The sequence below is a fragment of the Trichomycterus rosablanca genome, chromosome 27 (assembly GCF_030014385.1).
Source record: "Trichomycterus rosablanca isolate fTriRos1 chromosome 27, fTriRos1.hap1, whole genome shotgun sequence".
Lineage (NCBI taxonomy): Eukaryota > Metazoa > Chordata > Actinopteri > Siluriformes > Trichomycteridae > Trichomycterus > Trichomycterus rosablanca.
In genome coordinates this window covers 5,224,195-5,248,298 of record NC_086014.1, presented here as the reverse complement: position 1 = coordinate 5,248,298, position 24,104 = coordinate 5,224,195, and the positions used below count along the sequence as shown (strand labels likewise).

At 43.3% G+C, this 24,104-nt stretch overlaps 1 protein-coding gene across 1 annotated transcript in view; it reads left to right on the top strand.

Moving 5' to 3' along the window:
- Window positions 1-1,221: 1,221 nt before the first annotated feature.
- The window catches only part of si:ch211-186j3.6 (neural-cadherin), a 270,206-nt gene continuing 247,323 nt past the window's right edge, over window positions 1,222-24,104 (top strand). Inside the window, exon 1 of the mRNA XM_062989918.1 lies at window positions 1,222-2,206. Within this exon, the coding sequence (XP_062845988.1) occupies window positions 1,222-2,206 (985 nt within the window). The remainder of the gene's footprint in view (window positions 2,207-24,104) is intronic.

Here is a 24,104-nt window from a genome sequence, read left to right as displayed (position 1 = left end):
GCTTTATTATGTTAGATTTTACTGCATTGGTATTGATTTAGGTTTAGAATTTAATCAGCCTTAACATTAAAACCACCTCCTTGTTTCTACACTGTCCATTCTATCAGCTCCACTCTGCTTTCTACAATTACTGCCTGTAGTCCATCTGTTTCTCTACATACTTTTTTAGCCTGCTTTCACCCTGTTCTTTAATGGTCAGGACCCCCACAGGACCACCACAGATCAGGTATTATTTAGGTGGTGGATCATTCTCAGCACTGCACTGACACTGACATGGTGGTGGTGTGTCAGTGTTAGTGTGTGTGTTGTGCTGGTATGAGTGGATCAGACACAGCCGGCTGGATTTTTGTTTGGTGGACTATTCTCAGTCCAGCAGGGACAGTGAGGTGTTTAAAACTCCACTCATACCAGCACAACACACACTAACACACCACCACCATGTCAGTGTTACAGTCCTGACCATTGAAGAACAGCATGAAAGGGGGGTAACAAAGTATTTAGAGAAACAGATGGGACTACAGTCAGTAATTGTAGAACTACAAAGTGCTTCTATGTGGTAAGTGGAGCTGATAATATGGACAGTGAGTGTAGATCGGCCTGCCAGGCATCTGCACAGGCATGGTTGTCTATGTCTTATGGGGTGAGAAAGAGTATTTCTCTTCTTATGAGAGTGGTCTCGTCCAAGATGCGCAATGCTCAAGTTGTCTTGGAGTCTTTGCTTGGTGTACTAATGACTTAAGAATCTAACTGAGCATCTGAGGGAGGTTTAGGACTAAAGTGAACCACCGCTGCACCTCCATCATGAACAAGACTAGTCAGGAGGAGAATCCTTTGGTGGGTTTAGATCAGGTGGACCAACACCTTTCAGGAACACAGTTTTGGGTTTTTGGCTCGGCTGCTCCCGGAGGATTTCCCCTCGTGGTGTGTAGCCACGCCCCCCCCCCCCCTCCACTGTCCGGTATAGGAGCGCTGCAGCTCGGTCTAAACTCAGCCTGAGCGCTTTAACGCGGAGAAGCTGCGCGCCAGAGCGCCGCCGGAGCGCCACAGTGAAGAAGCGGGGGAAAAAAGTTGCTCTGCGGGGGGGAATTATCATCCTGCTTGGATAAATTATTGCGGATAACATGACGATCGACTGCACTGTTTCGGTCTGGATGTAGTTTTTTTTTTTTTGTACCATGCTTGGCACTCTGTACGCACTCTGGTGAGCGCTGTGAGACCACCATGATTTGGCCGCTTTTCCTCTCCTACTGCCTGACTTGTGTGTTTGGAAATACGACGGACTCCAAACCGCCGTCTTTCCACGGACACGTGTTCGAAAACTGGCCCGTCGGTTCGAGAGTGAACGGGCTGAGCATCCCTGCGAGGCGCATCGACGCGCAGCGCTGGTGCTCCGGTTCGGGCGCGTATCTCAAACTGCTCGGAGACGGGAGCGCCGACTTTCGGGTTTTTACGCACCACGGACGCGGGCACGTCCTGCTCAAAAGTGCGAGCGTGCTGGACCGGGAGAACCGCGCCGATTACGCGCTTGATGTGGGGCTGTGCTGCGGGAGCTGCGCATCTATCGAGCGCGTCGTGGCGACCATCCGGGTGGATGTACTCGACACGAACGATCATGAGCCCGCTTTTCGGCACTCCGATGTCAAAATCACTCTGGACGATGCCACCGCGCTGAGATCGGTGGTTTATAAAGTGACCGCTGAGGACACAGACAGCGGGAAAAACGCCGAGCTGATCTACTACGCGCTGCCCAGAAACGGGAGCTTTTACGTGGTGCCCAAAACGGGCGACGTCCTCTTGGTGGACTCCATCCTGGGTCTCGCGTCTCCGATTCAATTCAGCGTGTTCGCCAGGGACCGAGGATGGCCGACGCGCACCGGCCGGCACATGAAGGTGGAAATCAGTCCCAGGCAGTGGCCGGCTGCGCTCCCGAAGACTCCCAGGCTCCAGAGAAAGTGCCGCTCCGCGCTGGAAACGAGCAGCGAGCCCGTGGTGGTCAGCGTGTCCGAAGACGCCGCCATCGGATCGGTCATTATGAACCTCAACCCGGTTAGATTTCAGTCCTCCAGCTTTGAGCTGATTTACCCAGATATGGAAAACGCACCGGTCAGTGTGAGCAGAGACAGCGGGGAGTTGGTGATATCCAGAGGTCTGGACCGTGAGACCGAACCTTTAGTGGAGATTACTGTTAAAGTGCAGGATAAGAGAGGTAAAGTTGCGCATGTTTGGTTTTGCGCTTTGGCATACGAATGCGCATCTGTGTTTATGCGTAATGCGCTTTTGATCTGTCCTGTTTATCATACATCTCAATGCCCATATTAATGCGTTAGACAGCACAGTAGTAGCAGTTTCTCACACACTGTGTAAGGAGAAAGATTTTGCGCAACTGTTGCGCAAGTGTTTGTTTCGCGTCTTGTACCATTATGCGCTGTGGCTTGAGTTGTGAATGACTTTCCATATTTGTACCTGTTGATTCCTTTAAAAACACCTGGATTAACCAAAACGTTAGAAAAAGGATCACTATCCTACTGTATACACAAAACATCTGCATTTATATACAGGCAAGTAAAGGAATTCATTGTGCTGGTTACATTTAAGCAGATAAACACACATACTGATGTCCCAAAACATTCCGAACACCCACTTAATGTGCAGTCAAAACAAGTTCAGACTCACTGGGAAAAAGACAGCTGAAGGAGTTGTGTACTACCTGGTACCAGGTTATTACTAGAGGGTCCTTAATCCATTTAAAAAGGGGGTGGTCCTAATTTTTTGGCTCATCATTATGTCCTGTGACCACTGATGAAGGTCTAGAAGATGACCGACTCAAACAGCAGCAATAGATGAGCGATCGTCTCTGACTTTACATCTACAAGGTGGACCAACTAGGTAGGAGTGTTTAATTGAGTGGACAGTGAGTGGACACGGTATTTAAAAACTCATACCAGCACAACACACACTAACACACCACCACCATCAGTGGTCAGTGTCACTGCAGTGCTCAGAATGATCCACCACCTAAATAATACCTGCTCTGTAGTGGTCCTGTGGGGGTCCCGACCATAGAAGAACAGGGTGAAAGGAGGCTAACAAAGCATGTAGAGAAACAGATGGACTACAGTCAGTAATTGTAGAACTACAAAGTGCTCCTATATGGTAAGTGGAGCTGATAAAATGGACAGTGAGTGTAGAAACAAGGAGGTGGTTTTAATGGTATGGCTGATCAGTGTATATACACACACATACACACTACTGTATATGGCCAAAAGTATGTGGACACCTCATTTTAAAAACAAATGGCATTATATGAATAGAGTGACCATTCTTCTGAGAGTGCCTCTTACTAGTATGTCTGTCGAAATTTGTGCCTATTTACTTAAAGGAGCATTTATATGGCTTGTCATTCCAAAGCTGTTCAGTAGGGGTGAGGTCAGGACCACTGACCACTTTCCTTTATGTCTGTATAGAGCTTGCTTATCATGCTGTTGGCATATAATTAGTTTTATATAATTGAATTGACCTGTTAGGAATTAGAAAAGGTGTCCCGATACATTTTGTCCATATATACTGTAGATCAGAGCGCTTGTAGCAGTCGTCTGAGAAAAAATAGTGCCTGAAACCTGCTCTACTGGACCTCTCGTTTTGTTTACATCCCCGTCAGTGACATATCGACTTGCCTCAAGGGTGCTGCTGTTTACAGATGTAATTGTCCAGTGTTAACATGGCAGTGTCATGCTCACAATGTAAACAGACTGTTTAATGTGTCGCGGGTCACTTTGTACACACTGAATTCCTCCCCGTGCATTAGTGAGTTATCAGGGCTAACCGGATTTAACTGTATCTCACAGTGTTGGGCAGTTTGCTTTACTGACCTTCTTTATTGGTTTAATGCATTTTTACTATCATCATTATTTTTACGGATAGGATAATTAGACTCCAGTACCCACAGCAATGCAGGATCAAAATGTAAATAGTGCCTAATTATTATATGATTTTAATACATTCCTTTTTCAGTGTAGAATAACTGACCCTTCACCCCAGGCCACTTACCTCCTTGGCCTTGGAATGATCCAGGGAGGATTAAAAAATAACGTCCACTTTAATTGAGCTCATTAGCTCTATCTAGGCAGTGCACGTTAAGCCCCATAATTTAAGGTCACAGTATGTTTTAAATTACCCTAGTGATTTATGCAGTTTACCATCATTAAACTTTATATTAATTATATGTTGTGGGCAGCGGTGGCTTAGCTTTTAAGGGACTGGACTCAGGCGATGGTCACGTAGTGTAAAGAATGACTGGTCAGGTGTCTTCTTGTTTCTACACACATTGTCCATTTTATCAGCTCCACTTACCACATAGAAGCACTATAGAAGTAGTTCTACAATTACTGACTGTAGTCCATCTGTTTCTCTGCATGCTTTGTTAGCCCCCTTTATGCTGTTCTTCAATGGTCAGGACCCCCACAGGACCACTACAGAGCAGGTATTATTTGGGTGGCGGATCATTCTCAGCACTGCACTGACACTGACATGGTGGTGGTGTGTTAGTGTGTGTTGTGCTGGTATGAGTGGATCAGACACAGCCGTGTCCACTCTATTAGACACTCCTATGTAGTTGGTCCACCTTGTAGATGTAAAGTCAGAGACGATCGCTCATCTACTGACTACAGTCAGTAATTGTAGAACTACAAAGTGCTTCAATATGGTAAGTGGAGCCGATAAAATGGACAGTGAGTGTAGAAACAAGGAGGTGGTTTTAGAAACAGTAGAAAGAAAAGCTCAAATGAATCATTCGTCTGCATGTTTACTTTTAAGCTCCCGGTCGCTGCGTGAAAAACGTATTCGACTCATCGTGGAAATTTATCATCCTGACGTCCATAATTAGCCGGTAGAGCCGACCGCGTGTCTGTCAGCTGGAATTCATTTACGTTCTTACGTAAGCATTGTCTACCGAAGTTCTGCGTGTGCCTGGAAGCTTTTCCGCTCAGCTGAGTAGAGTTGATTCGACTCTACAGGATTCATACATTAATGGAATTCAATTTAGAGATTGTGGGTCGAGAGCTTGTGTCCCAAACGACATGAGCACATTTTTACTTTGTAGCTTCAGTATTAAAATGCTTTGAACAATATTTATTACAATGGTAAAGCATGAAGACTCTCAAGCATGGAGCACAAGTCACAAAGTCTAGAGCTACGAAGTGACTACAGGCTAAACGTCTTATCTCATTCTTTGCAGCGTTTTTTAAATAGTGAATCGTTTTGTTGATTTTGTAGCTGGACTGAACACTAAGCACATATTTACCTGTTTATAAAGCTGATATCAGGCCGCTCAGGTGGCACAGCGATAAAAACACACGCTGGAACTAGAGCTGGGATCTCGAATACATCGTATCGAGTTTCAGCTCTGCCTGCCGGCTAAGGCTGAGAGGCCACATGAACAACAATTGGCCTGTTGTTCAGATATGCGTGGGACTCAGCCGGATGGGGTCTCTCTGATTGATGGCGCCTGCACAGAGATGAGAAAAGAGTGCTCTCAGGTACAGGTGTGTCTCTCCGTACACAACGCTGAGCTGCACTGCACTCGTCAAAGTGTAGGCGATAAGATCAGTTATAACATTAAAACCGCCTCCTTGTTTCTATTAGCTCCACTTACCTTATAGGAGCACTTTGTAGTTCTACAATTACTGACTGTAGTCTGTCTGTTTCTCTGCATGCTTTGTTAGCCCCTTTTCATGCTGTTCTTCAATGGTCAGGACCCCCACAGGACCACTACAGAGCAGGTATTATTTAGGTGGTGGATCATTCTCAGCACTGAATATTTACTGTAACTCCTTCACTCCAGCTCACTGACTCTGATAATCAGGTTTATGACACAGGTTCATGACACCATTGTGTCGATCCTTTGGGAAGCACTCTCTTTCTCACACTCTCTCTCCTCTCTCTCTCTTTTTCTCTCTCTCTCGCGATCTAGTCCTAAATGAGTTTTACTGTAATGGAAAACTTTCCTTTAAACGTATTCTGTGCCGCTCAAGCATCTGTACCCCATTTAGTCATTTCCAGTTCCGTAATGCGATTCCTCTGCCACAAGACACGTGTGAAACCGTCAGCTGCTTCTTCTTACTTATCATATAGAAGCACTTTGTAGTTCTACAATTACTGACTGTAGTCTATCTGTTTCTCAGCATACTTTGTTAGCCCCCTTTCATGCTGTTCTTCAATGGTCAGGACCCCCACAGGACCACTACAGACCAGGTATTATTTAGGTGGTGGATCATTCTCAGCACTGTAGTGACACTGACATGGTGGTGGTGTGTTAGTGTGTGTTGTGCTGGTATGAGTGGATCAGACACAGCAGCGCCGATGGAGTTTTTAAACACCTCAGTGTCTCTGCTGGACTGAGAATAGTCCACCAACCAAAAACATCCAGTCAACAGCGCCCTGTGGGCAGCGTCCTGTGACCACTGATGAAGGTCTAGAAGATGACCGACTCAAACAGCAGCAATAGATGAGCGATCGTCTCTGACTTTACATCTACAAGGTGAAACAACTAGGTAGGAGTGTCTAATAGAGTGGACAGTGAGTGGACACTGTATTTAAAAACTCCAGCACAACACACACTAACACACCACCACCATGTCAGTGTCACTGCAATGCTGAGAATGATCCACCACCTAAATAATACCTGTAGTGGTCCTGTGGGGGTCCTGACCATTGAAGAACAGGGTGAAAGCAGGCTAACAAAGCATGCAGAAAAACAGATGGACTACAGTCAGTAATTGTAGAACTACAAAGTGTTTCTATATGGTAAGTGGTAAGTGTGTCATGCAAAAGCGCTGGTTTGCAGTCGTGCAGCAATCACCCTGCAGTAACATCGTAGCGTCTAAAATGCTGTCGACCGAGTGACAATCAATAAACATGCACGTTAAGAAGCTGCAACTGAGATTATTTGTGTTATTTATGTCATGATTCTATTATAAAAGCAGAGCAGCTAATTCATTCCTCGCAGCGTATGGTTAGATTTAAACGAAATGATGATGCTGCGCGGGACGAGAAATTCTTTGCAGAGAGGCTTGGCCGGTCTAATCCTTTTGAAGATGGAGATTGCACTCGTCTTTCCTTCATCTGTTCGCATTAGTCATGTAATCCCGGCTTATTCATCATTCTGTTTCATTCGGTGGATTCAGGAGTGACGGCGTGGGTTAGTTCGGGGAAACGGCGGAATTTCTGGCGGCGCAGTTAAGCGCTTTACCTCGTCACATCTGCAGGAATTCAGTCACCATGGATGATTAGTTAGTGACTCATTCTTATAGACATCTTCAGCATAAGTCTTGTTTATCTTAATAGAATGTTTTACTCTTAACAGGGCAGTGGTAGCTTAGCGGTTAAGGTAATAGACTAGTAATCAGTAGGTTTCTGGTTCAAACCCCACCACTGTTGGGCCCCTGAGCAAAACCTTTAACCCTCAAATAGCTCAAACTGTCTCAGTCATAATTGTAAATAAATTTAATCATGAATGTAAATGTAATGTAAATGTAAAGGTCCCTCAAGCTACTGACCAGGGTCCTTACTCAGCATTGAAAACCCGGCCCTTTTTTTAGTCCAGTCTTTTGTCACCCAGCAGACTTTAGTGGACAATTTTGTCTTCTGCAGGCACTGCCAATTGTGCCTTCTAGGACCGCACAGCCATATCTTATCTTATCTTATCCAATCCTATCCAATCCTATCCTATCCTATCCTATCCTGTCCTGTCCTGTCCTGTCCTATCCTATCCTATCTTATCTTGTCCTGTCCTGTCTTGTCTTATTTTGTGTGGTCTGGTCTAGTCTGGTCTTTTCAAGTCATGTCTGGTCTAGTCTAGTCCTGTCCTGTCTTGTCCTGTCCTGCCCTGTCTTGTCTTATCGTATCCTATCTTGTTCTGTCCTGTCTTATCTTATCTTATTTTGTCCTGTCCTGTCCTGTTCTGTCTTATCCTTTCTTATATTGTCTTATTCTGTCTTGTCCTGTTCTGTCTTATCCTTTCTTATATTGTCTTATTCTGTCCTGTCCTGTTCTGTTTCATCTTGTCTTGCCTTGTTTGTCTTATCTTGTCTTGTCCTCTCTTGAGTTGTCCTGTTCTGCCCTGTTCTGCCCTGTTCTGCCCTGTTTTGTCTTGTCTTGTCTTGTCTTGTCTTGTCATTTCCTTTCCTTTCCTGTCCTGTTCTGTCTTATTTTATGTTATCCTATCTTGTCTGGTCTTATCCTATCTTGTCCTGTCCTGTCTTATCTTATCCTATCTTGTCCTATCCTATCCTATCTTGTCCTGTCCTATTCTGTCTTATCATATCTTATCTTATCTTGTACTGTTCTGTCTTATCTTATCTTATCTTATCCTATCTTGTCATGTCCTGTCCTATCTTGTCTGGTCTTATCCTATCTTGTCCTGTCCTCCATTATCTTATCCTATCCTGTCCTATCCTATCCTATCTTGTCCTGTCCTATTCTGTCTTATCATATCTTATCTTATCTTGTCCTGTTCTGTCTTATCTTATCTTATCTTAATTTTATCTTAATATAGGGGCGCCCAGCCAACCGTTATCAGAACTCAGATTTGAACTCAGAGAGTTGCGCCACCTGGGTGTTGAGGAGTCTGTTTTTGTATGTGTTACAGATTTTTGATCTTGCCCTCTACTTTATGAAATTTTTCTCTGAATTTGTTACTATTGTTGTGTTCTTCTGTAAATTTCATACAATCAGGTATTAAGAAATTACTGTCCCTTATCCTTGCTTGTAAATGACTGCATGTTTTGTTAATGCTTTTTTATACCCAATCATGACAGCATCACCTGTTAAATAGTTACCTGTTACCTTTAGTTGTTTACATCCTCTGAGATCCAGAAGGAGTTATGTTGCTCCTGTCCAGTATTTTGTACAAAATTATTACCAAAATTTAACAATTCACATCCTAAATCTTTTTTTTCCTCCATCCTGGGTTTGTACTGATTAAATTTGTGTCATTTCATACAAATGACATAATCACACCTCAGTCATATGTGTTATTATGAGAAAATTAACTGTACGTCATATTTGTGTTATAGTGTAAAGTATAAGTGCAAAATATTTCAAAACTATTAACAGTTACACTACATAAATTTAGGTAAAAATGAAGTCACAAAGCTAATTACCGCTGTTTAATTACCTTTAGTTGCTCACACCGTGATTGGCTTCGAGAACACGGCTGAATGATTTAATTATCCCGACTTGTGGGTGTGTTAATTAGGGGCCTGTCAACACTCGATATTAGCGAGTGCGCACAGGCCCACTCTTTATATAGCGGCTTAATGCGTGAACATGGCTTCACTTTTATGTTTTTAAAGTGTAAAAATAGCAGAAATGTGTGAGGATAGAAAATGTAATCAAGAGTGACACACAAACACACACCAAACTAGCTAAACCAGGATTCATTCTTCTTCATTTCACTAGCTGTTTGTGTGTGTGTGTGTGTGTGTGTGTGTGTTTTCCTTATCCCTCTATATATAACTATGATACCAATATGATCTTATTCTTTCAGCAGTTCTGTACTTGTACTGGAGCAGGGGTGTCAAACTCATTTTCACAGAGGGCCACTAAGGGCAGATTGTAACGTATCCTGCTTTGATGTATACTGTACATTTCTAACATATATCTACATTTATATCGTACTTCTTTACCACAGACATGGCCTCATAACACAAGAGACGTACCAAACTTAATTGTAAATATTTTTCAACATCACTTGTTGGAAAACCGCCTCAGTTAAACGTCATCTAGTGGCGGGATGCGGTCACTGCGGGTCACAAAATCGGCATGCATTGTTGGAGATGTAGGTTATGTACGATTTTACGGTGTATCTTACAGTGTATTTTAAGCGCTCGTGGCTACTTAAAATGACGTGGTGGGCAGGATTTGAGATTGACACATGTGTACTAGAGTAAGAAAATGGTTACTGAGGGAAGCACATCTGTATAAGAACATAGGCTGTGTCCGAAATCGCATACTCGAACAGTACGTACTAGATTCGAGGCAGAGTGGAGAAGCAGTAAGCTATTTCAGTATGCAAGTGTGCAGTATGCTCGCAACTTCGGTCATACTACATCCGCCATCTTACCAACGTCACGTGATGCATGACGTCACATCGCGACAGTTATAACAACTTTAAAATCGTCCTTCACAAAGCTACTCATATTTCTTCTTTCGCTCCAATTTCCTGCTCCAGCTGCATTATGAGATAAATTAACGGACCGCAGTGTGCTGTGTAGGTCATCCGGGTACTTTTCACATACTGTTTCATTAATACTACAAAAACAAGGCACATAAATACGAAATGAACTTGTACATGGGCGCCCCCTTGTGGAGGCTTTGCGTTACATCTTGTAAACCACAATGGGACCAGATTGCCAGCAATTTTATTAATGAAGTATATTTTGTTTTGTTTTGATTCATCGCTTGTGTCGCCTGGGTTATGGTAAACATCACAAACATGGGTTCGATTCCCAGGTGGGGCGGTCTGGGTCCTTTTTGTGTGGAGTTTGCATGTTCTCCCAGTGTCTGCGTGGGCTTCCTCCGCAAGCTCCGGTTTCCTCCCAAGCTACTAATCGGGGTCCTTACACAGTGTCGAAGACCCCACCCACATTTTTATAGTCTAGTCTTTTCCCACCCAGCAGTTGTGCTTGCTAGGGGCACCCAGCCGACTGGTAGCAGAGCTGAGATTCGACCTGGGAGTCGAGGAGTCTGTTTTTGTATGTGCACTCTCGCCTCATAGTAAGAAGGTCCTGGGTTCGATTCCCAGGTGGGGCGGTCCAGGTCCTTTCTATGTGGAGTCTGCGTGGGTTTCCTCCGGGAGCTCCGGTTTCCTCCCACAGTTCAAAGACGTGCAAGTGAGGCGAAATGTGACATTAAAATCCTAATAAATAAATAGAATATCAGTCAGTATAAGGTATCTCAGTAGGCAGCATTTTAAGGTGTCTAAGAATTCAGACAGGTTTCTTCTTTAGAGGTTTCTTGTTTAGAGCTTGCTAGGTGTTTAGACAGATCATTTCTGTCTGTCTTTCTTTCTCTCACCTGTCTATGCATTCTGTCCTGTTGTATTAAGACAGCTGTGACTAATGCTATGCCAGATCTTCACATCGTCGCCCGTCGTGGCATCGAGTGAGACGCATTTATTTCCCCAGCATGTGTCCGTCCAAAACCACCTTCCAGCAGCTCACACAGTAAACGCCTGGCTTGTTTGATCAGTGAGACAGACAGCTGAGTTTTAAGCAAGGGAGACGGATTTGGATCCCGGATCTGGATTACCGTCGCCGCACATCAAGGCCGCACATTAAAGGCTTTCATTTTCCCGGGCCATCGGGACAGCAATCGTTGGCACAAATCTGATAATCTGAGTGGCATGAGCCATGCTAAATTAAAACATATGGTAGGATCTTCAGTCAGAGGCGCTAAAACGTGCTCCTTCCTCGGTTGCGAGGGTCGTTCTGTTAAGCGCACACACACCCGTCCACGGATCCACGTAGCGCAGATCGGTCACGTATGCGAAACCGGCTCGCTAACAGACGGCGTGTTTGGAGTCGTACAGGTGATTACACATGCTCTCGCGCAGAGAAATGGAAACTTTCTGTATTAGCCAGTTACATTCACAAAGTCACAAACTGGATGGAACACTGGTAAACACAATCAGGCAACACCCACTGCCACTCAGCATATGCCAAGAAGTGGAGTCACATCCTGCTGTCCTCTTTATTCCGTCAGCTTCAATGCATCCGTGCTGTTCCTAAATTTCTCATCACGTTTGTAGTAAACTATTGGGAAGGGGACTGTAGCCTAGTGGTTAAGGTACTGGACCAGTAATCAGAAGGTTGCTGGTACAAGCCCCAGCACTGCCAGGTTGCCACTGTTTTTCAGGGGGTGCAAAAAATATATGCAAACCCAGCACTAAGGTCCACAAAAGGGCTAAACACGCACGTATTACATGCACATAAAGAGTAAAATGAACAGTGTAAATAGGTACATAAATATGTCATGTAAACCCTGTAAATAAATATTAAAATTGGTGTACTGTACTACTGGGGAGATGTAAGGAAAACTGCATTTTTATTTCATTTGCATTTTCCATACCGTCCCAACATCTATTTAACTCTTGATTTTTGAATATTGGATATTAATAAAATATTGACTTTGTTAATGAAATATTGAATCTTTCTGAATAAAACATTGCCCTACTTTCAGTAAATAAATAGAATACCCAGAATGTTCATGCTTGAACTGAACTGAACTGAACTGAACTGAACTGAGATGAATTTGAGGCACTCAAATTTTTGAAACCTGTCATTTACACTACACAGTTAGTTGGACGTTTTATTTATAAAATTACGGGCGTAAATATCAACCCCTCTCTTACCCCCGTCTTTGTAAATGTAGCACCTTGTGGTGGTGTGTTAGTGTGTGTTGTGCTGGTATGAGTGGATCAGACACAGTGGACAATTGGTGGACTATTCTCAGTCCAGCAGGAGCAGTGAGGTGTTTAAAAACTCCATCAGCGCTGCTGTGTGTTATCCAGAATGAACCACACACCCAGACAATACCTGCTCTGTAGAAGAGCATGAAAGGGGGCTAACAAAGCACGCAGAGAAAGAGATGGACTACAGTCAGTAATTGTAGCACTACAAAGTGCTTCTATATGGTAAGTGGAGCTGATAGATAGATAGATAGATAGATAGATAGATAGATAGATAGATAGATAGATAGATAGATAGATAGATAGATAGGTGCTCGGGTGGGGCAGCAACTTTTACGGTAGCCCATCTGCTATTGGCCGGCCGGGCGTCCACACAGACATAATTCGCTGTGAAGCCCTGTGATGGATTTGCGTGTTCCTGCTTTGATAAATACGATAGAAACAGTTTTGATCAGATGTGTTAGTTCTCCTCAGCACCCTTCAAAACACCAATTCTTCTGGAGCACTTTTTTGATTCGTCATCACACACACACACACACACACACACACACACACACACACACACACACACACACACACACTCACACCCTTTCGCCCAGTTGTCTGAATTTCCAGATGACTGCACGGCCGACCGGGCCGCTCTGCTATGACAGGAGTGCTGTTTCTGCTGTTGATGGGCAAGAGGAGATCGATAATGCTAAGATTGTGAGATAGAGAGTCAAAGCTCGGGCGGCATTTAGCTAGGTCAATACCCATCTCTCTCTATTACCAGCCCCCGCCCAGCGTGCACACACACACACACACAAACACACACACTCCATTACCGAACATTTAGCCAGGTCAATACACAAGCACAAATTTCCAGCGGTTTAGCACAGCAATGTCACAAAGCGAGGGAGGAAACGGAGGATGAGCGTACGGATAAACACGTCTCCCGTTCCTCTCACGCTACTCTTTTTTCTGGCAGTGCTAATTAGCGATAAAAACTGCTTTTGTTAGCGCCACGTGCTGTCCTGTTTCTAACGTGTGTTGCGCTGCTCAGACCTCTGACTGTGCAGGTGTGTGTGGGTGGCTAATTTGAGTTGGATTTTCATGCTTATACAGTAGAGCGTGTGCTTGTGTGTGTTGTGTTTTATATTCCTGTCAGTTAAGTCTTTATGTTTTGTTGTGCGTCGGTAGTAAACAGTGGGTGGATTGTGGAAAGAAGTCAGTATGTCAATACAGAGCTGTCAGTAATCCTTATTTAGATTCTTTATCCAATTGGAGCGCATCTTTCTCGTCCTAGCCCCCACCCATGAGTTGGTAGAATGATTGGCTGTGTTGGTAGAATGATTGGCTGTGTTGGTAGAATGACTGGCTGTGTTGGTAGAATGATTGGCTGTGTTGGTAGAATGATTGGCTGTGTTGGTAGAGTGACTGGCTGTGTTGGTAGAATGATTGGCTGTGTTGGTAGAGTGACTGGCTGTGTTGGTAGAATGATTGACTGATACCCATGACTGTTAATACCCAGGACTAATACACAGTATTGTTAATACCCAAGACTAATACCCAGCACTGTTAATATCAAGGACTGTTTATACCCAGTACTGTTAATACCCAGGACTAATACCCAGTACTGTTAATACCCAGGACTAATACTCAGTACTGTTAATACCCAGGACTAATACCCAGTACTGTTAATACACAGGACTAACACCCAGTACTGTTAATACCAGGACTGTTAACACCCAGGAAAAATACCCAGGACTGTTAATACCCAGGACTGTTAATGCCCAGGACTGTTAATGCCCAGGACTAATACCAAGGACTGTTAATACCCAGGACTGTTAATGCCCAGGACTGTTAATACCCAGGACTGTTAATACCCAGGACTGTTAATACCCAAGACTGTTAATACCCAAGACTGTTAATACCCAGTACTGTAATACCCAGGACTAATACCCAGTACTGTTAATACCCAGGACTAATACCCAGTACTGTTAATACCCAGGACTAATACCCAGTACTGTTAATACCCAGGACTAATACCCAGGTCTAATACCCAGTACTGTTAATACACAGGACTAATACCCAGTACTGTTAAAACCCAGAACTAATACCCAGTACTGTTAATACACAGGACTAATACACAGTATTGTTAATACCCAGGACTAATACCCAGGACTGTTAATACCAGGACTGATAATACCCAGGACTGTTAATACCCAGGACTGTTAATACCTAAGACTGTTAATATACAGGACTGTTAATACCCAGGACTGTTAATACCCAAGACTGTTAATATCCAAGACTGTTAATATACAGGACTGTTAATACCCAGGACTGTTAATACCCAAGACTGTTAATATCCAAGACTGTTAATATCCAAGACTGTTAATATACAGGACTGTTAATATACAGGACTGTTAATATACAGGACTGTTAATATACATGACTGTTAATACCCAGGACTGTTAATATACAGGACTGTTAATACCCAAGACTGTTAATATACAGGACTGTTAATACCCAGGACTGTTAATATCCAAGACTGTTAATATACAGGACTGTTAATACCCAGGACTGTTAATATACAGGACTGTTAATACCCAGGACTGTTAATATACAGGACTGTTAATATCCAAGACTGTTAATATACAGGACTGTTAATACCCAGGACTGTTAATATACAGGACTGTTAATATCCAAGACTGTTAATATACAGGACTGTTAATATACAGGACTGTTAACACCCAGGACTGTTAATACCAAGGACTGTTAATATACAGGACTGTTAATATACAGGACTGTTAATACCCAGGACTGTTAATATACAGGACTGTTAATATCCAAGACTGTTAATATACAGGACTGTTAATATACAGGACTGTTAACACCCAGGACTGTTAATACCCAGGACTGTTAATATACAGGACTGTTAATACTCAGGACTGTTAATATACAGGACTGTTAATATACAGGACTGTTAATATACAGGACTGTTAACACCCAGGACTGTTAATACCCAGGACTGTTAATATACAGGACTGTTAATACCCAGGACTGTTAATATACAGGACTGTTAATATCCAAGACTGTTAATATACAGGACTGTTAATACCCAGGACTGTTAATATACAGGACTGTTAATATCCAAGACTGTTAATATACAGGACTGTTAATATACAGGACTGTTAACACCCAGGACTGTTAATACCAAGGACTGTTAATATACAGGACTGTTAATATACAGGACTGTTAATACCCAGGACTGTTAATATACAGGACTGTTAATATCCAAGACTGTTAATATACAGGACTGTTAATATACAGGACTGTTAACACCCAGGACTGTTAATACCCAGGACTGTTAATATACAGGACTGTTAATACTCAGGACTGTTAATATCCAAGACTGTTAATATACAGGACTGTTAATATACAGGACTGTTAACACCCAGGACTGTTAATACCCAGGACTGTTAATATACAGGACTGTTAATACTCAGGACTGTTAATATACAGGACTGTTAATATACAGGACTGTTAATATACAGGACTGTTAACACCCAGGACTGTTAATACCCAGGACTGTTAATATACAGGACTGTTAATACCCAGGACTGTTAATATCCAAGACTGTTAATATACAGGACTGTTAATACCCAGGACTGTTAACATCCAAGACTGTTAATATACAGGACTGTTAATATACAGGACTGTTAATACTCAGGACTGTTAATACCCAGGACTGTTAATATACAGGACTGTTAATACCCAGGACTGTTAATACCCAGGACTGTTAATACCCAGGACTGTTAATACTCAGGACTGTTAATACCCAGGACTGTTAATACTCAGGACTGTTAATATACAGGACTGTTAATACCCAGGACTGTTAATACCCAGGACTGTTAATACCCAGGACTGTTAATACCCAGGACTGTTAATACTCAGGACTGTTAATACCCAGGACTGTTATTGTGCACGTCGTCCAACTTCGTTTCCTCCTTTTTAAATTTCCTCTGATTGACTTTCTCCGTCTCCCTCACCCTCTCTGACTTCTACGTTCATCCATCGCTGATTGATCGCTCCATCAAACAGTTCGAAGTTGCCCTTTCGCCGTCCCATTCACAATTTGTTCTTTTGTCCTCCTTCCTTCTTTCCTTCTGCTTCTCTCTCCTCTCCCTCCCTGATTAGTTTGTATCACTCCGCCGGTGAAATAGGACGCGGTCAGCGCGGTGACCAAGTGTGCTAATTGCCAGACTTAATCAAACAGACAAACAGGAGTGATGCGAGGCAGCATGCGACCTTTCCAGCGTGGCAACCTTGCCTCAGCTTTTCAGGAAGATAGCGGCTGGCTAGCCAGCTTTTCTGTTAATAATGCTGACAAATGTGTGTGTGTGGGTGTGGGTGTGTGTGTGTGCACGCTTGTGCTACTTTTTAGCATCTAATGGGCCATGTGGCCGTGAATAGCTGGAGCTGTGCTAAGTGCAAACACACACACACTGAGGGCTCGTGTATTGCATGAGGTTGGAGAGTAATGCCACTTCCTCTGTGATTCCAAATTTTCAACCTGCCTGTGTCAGCCATTATGGCTAATAGCAGTCCCATGACATTCATCATGTAACGGCCTGGTGTGTGTGTGTGTATGTGTGTGTGTGTGTGTGTGCATGTGTGATGGGATTCAGAATTCCCTCTGACAGGTTGGTCAGCGATCGAACGTTTGAAAGCGCTGGCTGAAAGCGATATGACATTAGCAGCATATCGGGTGCGCCAGATCCGCGGCGATGCTAATCCATCACAGACCGGGTATATCTAAGGTCAAAAGTTTACATACACCTGTAAGGACATCAGTTATCTTGCGTGTTTGTTTAGCTGCTCAACTTCAGTTCGTTTATTAATAAACAATCATTCCTGCATTTCAGGTCTGCAACACATTCCAAAAAAGTTGGGACAGTAAAGCATTTACCACTTTGTAATGTTGGCGTTCCTTTTTACCACACTTAGAAGGTGCTTTGGCACCGAGGAGACCGAGTGATTTAGTGTTTCAACACTAAATGTGCAACAGTTCGGGGTCGTCGTTGTCACATTCGCTTCAAAATTCTCCACACGTTCTCTATTGGGGACGGGTCAGGACTGCAGGCAGGCCAGTCCAGTACCCGTACCTTCTTCTTCCGCAGCCATGCCCTTGTAATGTGTGCGGCATGTGGACGTCCCTGGAAAAGAAGACGTCTTGAAGGCAGCATATGTTGCTCTAAGATCTCAATGTACTTTTCTGCATTAATGCTGCATCACAGAAGAGTAAATGACCTTTTTCAAGGGCACTGACATACCATGACAGACCCTGGCTTTTGGACTTGTTCCTGATAACAGACCTGGAATGCTGATTCATCTGATCAAAAGACACGTTTCCGTTGTGTGATGGTCCATCCTAGATGCCTCCGAGCCCAGAGAAGTCGACGCCGCTTCTGGACATGGTTAACATAAGGCTTCTTTTTTGCACAGTAAAGTTTTAAGTGGCATTAATCCCTCACCCATGTGGTTATATCAGCTATTGTTGAGTGGCGGTTCTTGGTGCAGTGCCGTCTGAGGCATCGAAGATCACAGACTGAAATTCCTCCTGATTCCTTGAATGGTTTAATGATATTATGCACTGTAGAGGGAGAAATATGCAAATCCCTTACAGTCTTTCTTTGAGGTACAAAGTACTCGGATAAAAACCTAACAACCGCCGTTTAACTGTAATCACAACATCCTCTGTGCTACGTGATATTGCTTTGCTTTGTGTTTAAGGTCTTAAGACACACATTGCTGGAAACCCACACAGTCTTAATTAACTGTCATGATGCTTGTTAAGTGCAGTGGTTTCTTTTAAATGTACAACTGTAAAGCAAAGATCCGCCACGTAAAACCAGCCACAATTATTTATACAACAGTAATTGCTGTTCATCACACACTGTACCTTCTAACATGAAATACTGTAGAGTCCTGCTTTTCAGTAACAGCTCTCCAACATCAAGTGTCATGGAGTGTTTTATTATTATTGTTTTTCTCTTTCTTCATTTATTGTCCTGATATATATACACCGATCAGCCATAACATTAAAACCACCTCTGTGTTTCTACACTCTCTGTCCATGTTATCAGCTCCACTTACCATATAGGAGCGCTTTGTAGTTCTACAATTACTGACTGTAGTCTATCTGTTTCTCTGCATGCTTTTTGAACCTGCTTTCACCCTGTTCTTTAATGGTCAGGACCCCCACAGGACCACCACAGAGCAGGTATTATTTGGGTGGTGGATCATTCTCAGTACTGCAGTGACACTCAAACAGCAGAAATAGATGAGCGATCGTCTCTGACTTTACATCTACAAGGTAGGGGTGTCTAATACAGTGGACAGTGAGCGGACACGGTATTTAAAAACTCCAGCAGCGCTGCTGTGTCTGATCCACTCATACCAGCACAACACACATTAACACACCACCACCATGTCAGTGTCACTGCAGTGCTGAGAATGATCCACCACCTAAATAATACATGCTCTGTGGTGGTCCTGTGGGGGTCCTGACCATTGAAGAACAGGATGAAAGCAGGCTAAGAAACAGATGGACTACAGTCAGTAATTGTAGAACTACAAAGTGCTTCTATATGGTAAGTGGAGCTGATAAAATGGATAGTGAGTGTAGCAGCCGGGCAGTTGTGAAACACACTCTAGTGGTCCCTGGACCTACTTCAAGATGATAGCTAGGACAAGTCAATCCAGCGCAGATGAAATAGCCCTCATTTTGGGGGTAGCTTGGGGAAATTGAGCTGTCTCGAGCAGCCTTGAAACTAACGAGTCTTGAGGATTTTGTTTAAGGAATTATAGCAGTACGTTATTATGTGGGTTGAAGGACGTTATTCGGGAGCTTCTCTGTCCCTGCTGTCATAGCTTCAGCCAGAACATTTTTCAATTATCAGCTGAGAAGAACGAGTCTTTAGTTTTCCCCTTTTATTCCTCATGTTTTTGAGTTTAGCACCGCTGGGCTTTTAGGTTGCATCACGCTTGCCTTTCTTCCTACGTTTTCCATACATTTCAATTCTCTCATTTATTACTTTAATAAACAAACATTGGTTTTCTACGGCCGTCTGCAGATGAGGCGTCTTCTTAATCTGCATCACTCAGGGAAAAACACTCGGGAGAAAGTGAACATGCAGAAGGAATGTGAGCTGGAGATTACTGAGGATGTTCAACGTGACCCTTGAGTATTTCGCAAATGTCCCTACTTGGATTTTATTCAGACCCCTTAGAATAGAATTGACATTTAACCATCAAGCTACACTTGATCAGCCATAATATCTCTTCTTATTTCTTGTCCATTTACATTTACATTTTCGGCATTTAGCAGACGCTTTTATCCAAAGCGACTTACAGTTGAGACAGGATACAGTCTAAGCAATTGATGGTTAAGGGCCTTGCAACCTGGCAGTGGTGAGGCTTGAACCGGCAACCTTCTGATAACTGGACCAGTACCTGTCCTGCTGAAGCCTAGGTGTGGTCCAGTACAGTAATCTCGCAGCTGGACTACTGCAACTCCCTGATTGCAGGTGCTCCCATGGCCACTTCCACTACGTCTTCAAAAGACGATTAAAGACCTTCATCACCTCTTTACTGAGCACTTATGCCAAGCAATAACATCCACTTACGAACCTTCTATAGCATCATATTAAAAAAACAACAGGGTTCCTACAAGGTTTTAGCAGATTTGTGTACTTGGACTATTATCTACTTAAACTAGAGTAGGGAAATGTTGACTGTAGAAGTCTATGGGTGTGTTCGAAAAGCTAGTGAGCTCTCTACATAGGCAGCATTTTACGTCATCCTGTGCGCGCTCCCGAGAAGGAGGCTGTTCGAAACCCTAGATGCCTTAATATCCTCCCTACTGAGGCATCTTAATATTTCAATGTTATTTTGACCACTCAAGTTAGTCCTAGAAAAAACAATTGCAGAAGTCTCATGGGCTTCATGAGTTGGTCCTTGTCCTGACAATGCTGTGTAGATTGTGGGCCCCTAGGGATTCATGTGTGTACCTTTCTTAATTACGTCCAGTCCAGTCCAGTCAGTTGAGATGTCAGCCGGTGGTTTCCAGTTGGGTTCTAGCCACATCTCACGGAAAATCGAAGCAAACAGGATGCACCTGACCACAATCTGACGTTCGCTTTACCTTCTATTCATTTTGTGTGCTTTTACTTTGTCATTATGGGTGATTATTTAGATTGATGTGCAAAAATAGCAGAATTAAATCCGCAATGCAATAAAGTGCCGAGAAATTCAAGTGGTCCGAACACTTGAAATCTAAATCCTCCGAACATCGAAGGCTTGATGTTTCTGTCGTTTCTGTACCGCTGATTTTCTGAAAAGCCTGGATTTACATGACAGTACCAGACATCATTCAGGACAATAGAACAAGAGGCAAGTCTGGTGGAAACTGCACTGACGCTGGAGGATTTAACCGAGGACTGCCTATCAGATTTATTCTTTAATCAGTACCTACACAAGAGAGCCTTAAACATGAAGTCGGAACGCATTAGGCACTAAGCTTTCAATCACAGTTAATGTTCTTTCCAACGACAATACCTCAATCGGAACGATTTTGCTCTTGACTATGCTCTAAGTACACTATTTACAGACTGGATTTTACAACAATAATATTCTAAACCCACTGAATTCATAGTTACACTTGGCTTAAGTAATACCTGCGCTCTTGGCAAGGATAATAAAAATATTAATGGAACATTGTGGTCCATTTTGTGTTGTGTGTCTTTACCTTGCACTGAACAAAAAATCGAACCCATAAATGTTATAAACTTGATCTGCTTAGCTTGTATGTAGTCTGAAGACTGGGACATACCTGCTTTAAACGTCCTTTTAAGGTCCTGCCACAGCAACGCACAAACCTTAATTTTGTTCCTGTCAAAGCCAGTTAAAGGTGGACTTGCTTCTCTGCTATGAACCATTGCCTTGTTGCCTTACCTGATTGCATTTGAGCTTTAGATCACACACTGATGGTCAGATATTCCTTTTTTCAAATAAGGATTTGCTTGTTGTAGCCTAGCGGTTACAGTACTGGACATGCTGCCACTGTTGATCCCTTGAGCAAAGCCCTTAACCCTCAATTGCTTAGACTGTTCACGATCAACCATACCATTAAAACTACCTCCTTGTTTCTACTCACATTGTCCATTTTATCAGCTCCACTTACCATATAGAAGCACTTTGTAGTTCTACAATTACTGATGCTTTGTTAGCCCCCTTTCATGCTGTTCTTCAATGGTCAGGACCCCCACAGGACCACTACAGAGCAGGTATTATTTGGGTGGTGGATCATTCTCTGCAGTGCACTGCAGTGACACTGACATGGTGGTGGTGAGTTAGTGTGTGTTGTGCTGGAATGCTGGAATGCTGGAATGCTAATAGAGTTTATAAACACCTCACTGTCACTGCTGGACTGAGAATAGTCCACCAACCAAAAATATCCAGCCAACAGCACCCCATGGGCAGCGTCCCGTGACCACTGATGCAGGTCTAGAAGATGACCGACTCAAACAGCAGCGATAGATGAGCGATCGTCTCTGACTTCACATCTACAAGGTGGACCAACTAGGTAGGAGTGTCTAATAGAGTGGACAGTGAGTGGACACGGTATTTAAGAACTCCAGCACTCATACCAGCACAACACACACTAACACACCACCACCATGTCAGTGTGACTGCAGTGCTGAGAATGATCCACCACCTAAATAATACCTGCTCTGTAGTGGTCCTGTGGGGGTCCTGACCCCTGAAGAACAGGGTGAAAGTGGGCTAAAGGTATATAGAGAAGCTACAAAGTGCTTCTATATGGTAAGTGGAGCTTATAAAATGGACAATGAGTGTAGAAACAATGAGATGTTTTTAATTGGAGAATCATTTTCACTGACTCTAAGACCAGTGAGTCTAAACGTTTATCTGGACTCCTTCGGGGTCTGGACGATTCGTTGATTGCACTTGGAGGAATTTTGGAAGGGGATTTGATTTGCTATTGTTCCAAGTTCTCTTCATAATTACTCTCACTGCACCGAGTCTCAAAACCTTAGAAATTGTTTTGTGACCCTTTTCAGAGTAACACATTTTAATAACTTGTAGTTCATGTTATGTTTCATTGCTGCTGTTTTTGTGCTGCATGTTGAGACTGTTTAAAAACCACTGGGGAGGTTTTTTAATTATGTTTAGATTCAACCACTTGTTAATGCAGTTTGATTAATTGGTTGCTGAATTAAATAACAGTGAGTCATTTTTTCACGCAGTGCCGGGTGATGTTAGATAATGTAGAGCAGTAGTAGCTGAGTGGTTAGGGTACTGGACTAGTAATCAGAAGGTCACTGGTTTAACCCTCGGCACTGTCAGGTTGTTAAAAGAGCATATTAGCAATGCTTCAACCCTTAGTTGCTTGAATAGTTAAATCCCCTTAAAATCCACTTACCATATAGAAGCACTTTGTAGTTCTACAATTACTGACTGTAGTCCATCTGTTTCTCTACATACATTTTAGCCCCCTTTCACCTTGTTCTTTAATGGTCAGGACCCCCACAGGACCACTACAGAGCGGGTATTATTTAGGTGGTGGACCATTCTCAGAACTGCAGTGACACTGACCACTGATGGTGGTGGTGTGTTAGTGTGTGTTGTGCTGGTATGAGTGGATCAGACACAGCCGTGTCCACTCACTGTCCACTCTATTAGACACTCCTACCTAGTCGGTCCACCTTGTAGATGTAAAGTCAGAGACGATCGCTCAGCTATTGCTGCTGTTTGAGTCGGTCATCTTGTAGACCTTCATCAGTGATCACAGGACGCTGCCCACAGGGTGGTTTTGGCTGGATGTTTTTAGAGTTAGTGGACTATTCTCAGTCCAGCAGTGACAGTGAGGTGTTTAAAAACTCCATCAGCATTCCAGCACAACACACACTAACACACCACCACAATGTCAGTGTCACTGCAGTGCTGAGAGTGATCCACCACCCAAATAATACCTGCTCTGTGGTGGTCCTGTGGGGGTCCTGACCATTGAAGAACAGCATGTAAGGAGGCTAATAAGGTATGTAGAGAAATAGATGAACTACAGTCAGTAATTGTAGAACTACAAAGTGCTTCTATATGGTAAGTGGAGCTGATAAAATGGTCAGTGAGTGTAGAAACAAGGAGGTGGTTTCAGGGAGTGGCGTTGAGTTTAAAAGGTGTTGAGTTTCAAGGTATTTTTTCCCATAAGGATGTATGGGAAATCTGTTAATGCGTTCCATGGTCCCGTGGACTCCGCTGTCATTTGACTGTCAGCTGTACTTTAAGCTGTTTGCTTTTCGTCTGGAATAATTGGCAGCCAGCAAAAAAAAAAAAAAAAAAAAATACAACTGATTGATTACTTGCTTGATCTGGGAGCTCTTCACAGTACCGCCCGGTCCGCCCTCGGCCACCGCCGCCTCACAAAATGAAACGCCGTCAGCGAAACGCCAGACCACGAAGCTCCGCAAACAATCATGGCTGTGACATTTTATCGAATGAAAGCCTCTAAGATGTCCCTCAGCCTTCAAAACAATATCATGAGTCACTTTCTGAAATGCAATCTCCTGATAAAACC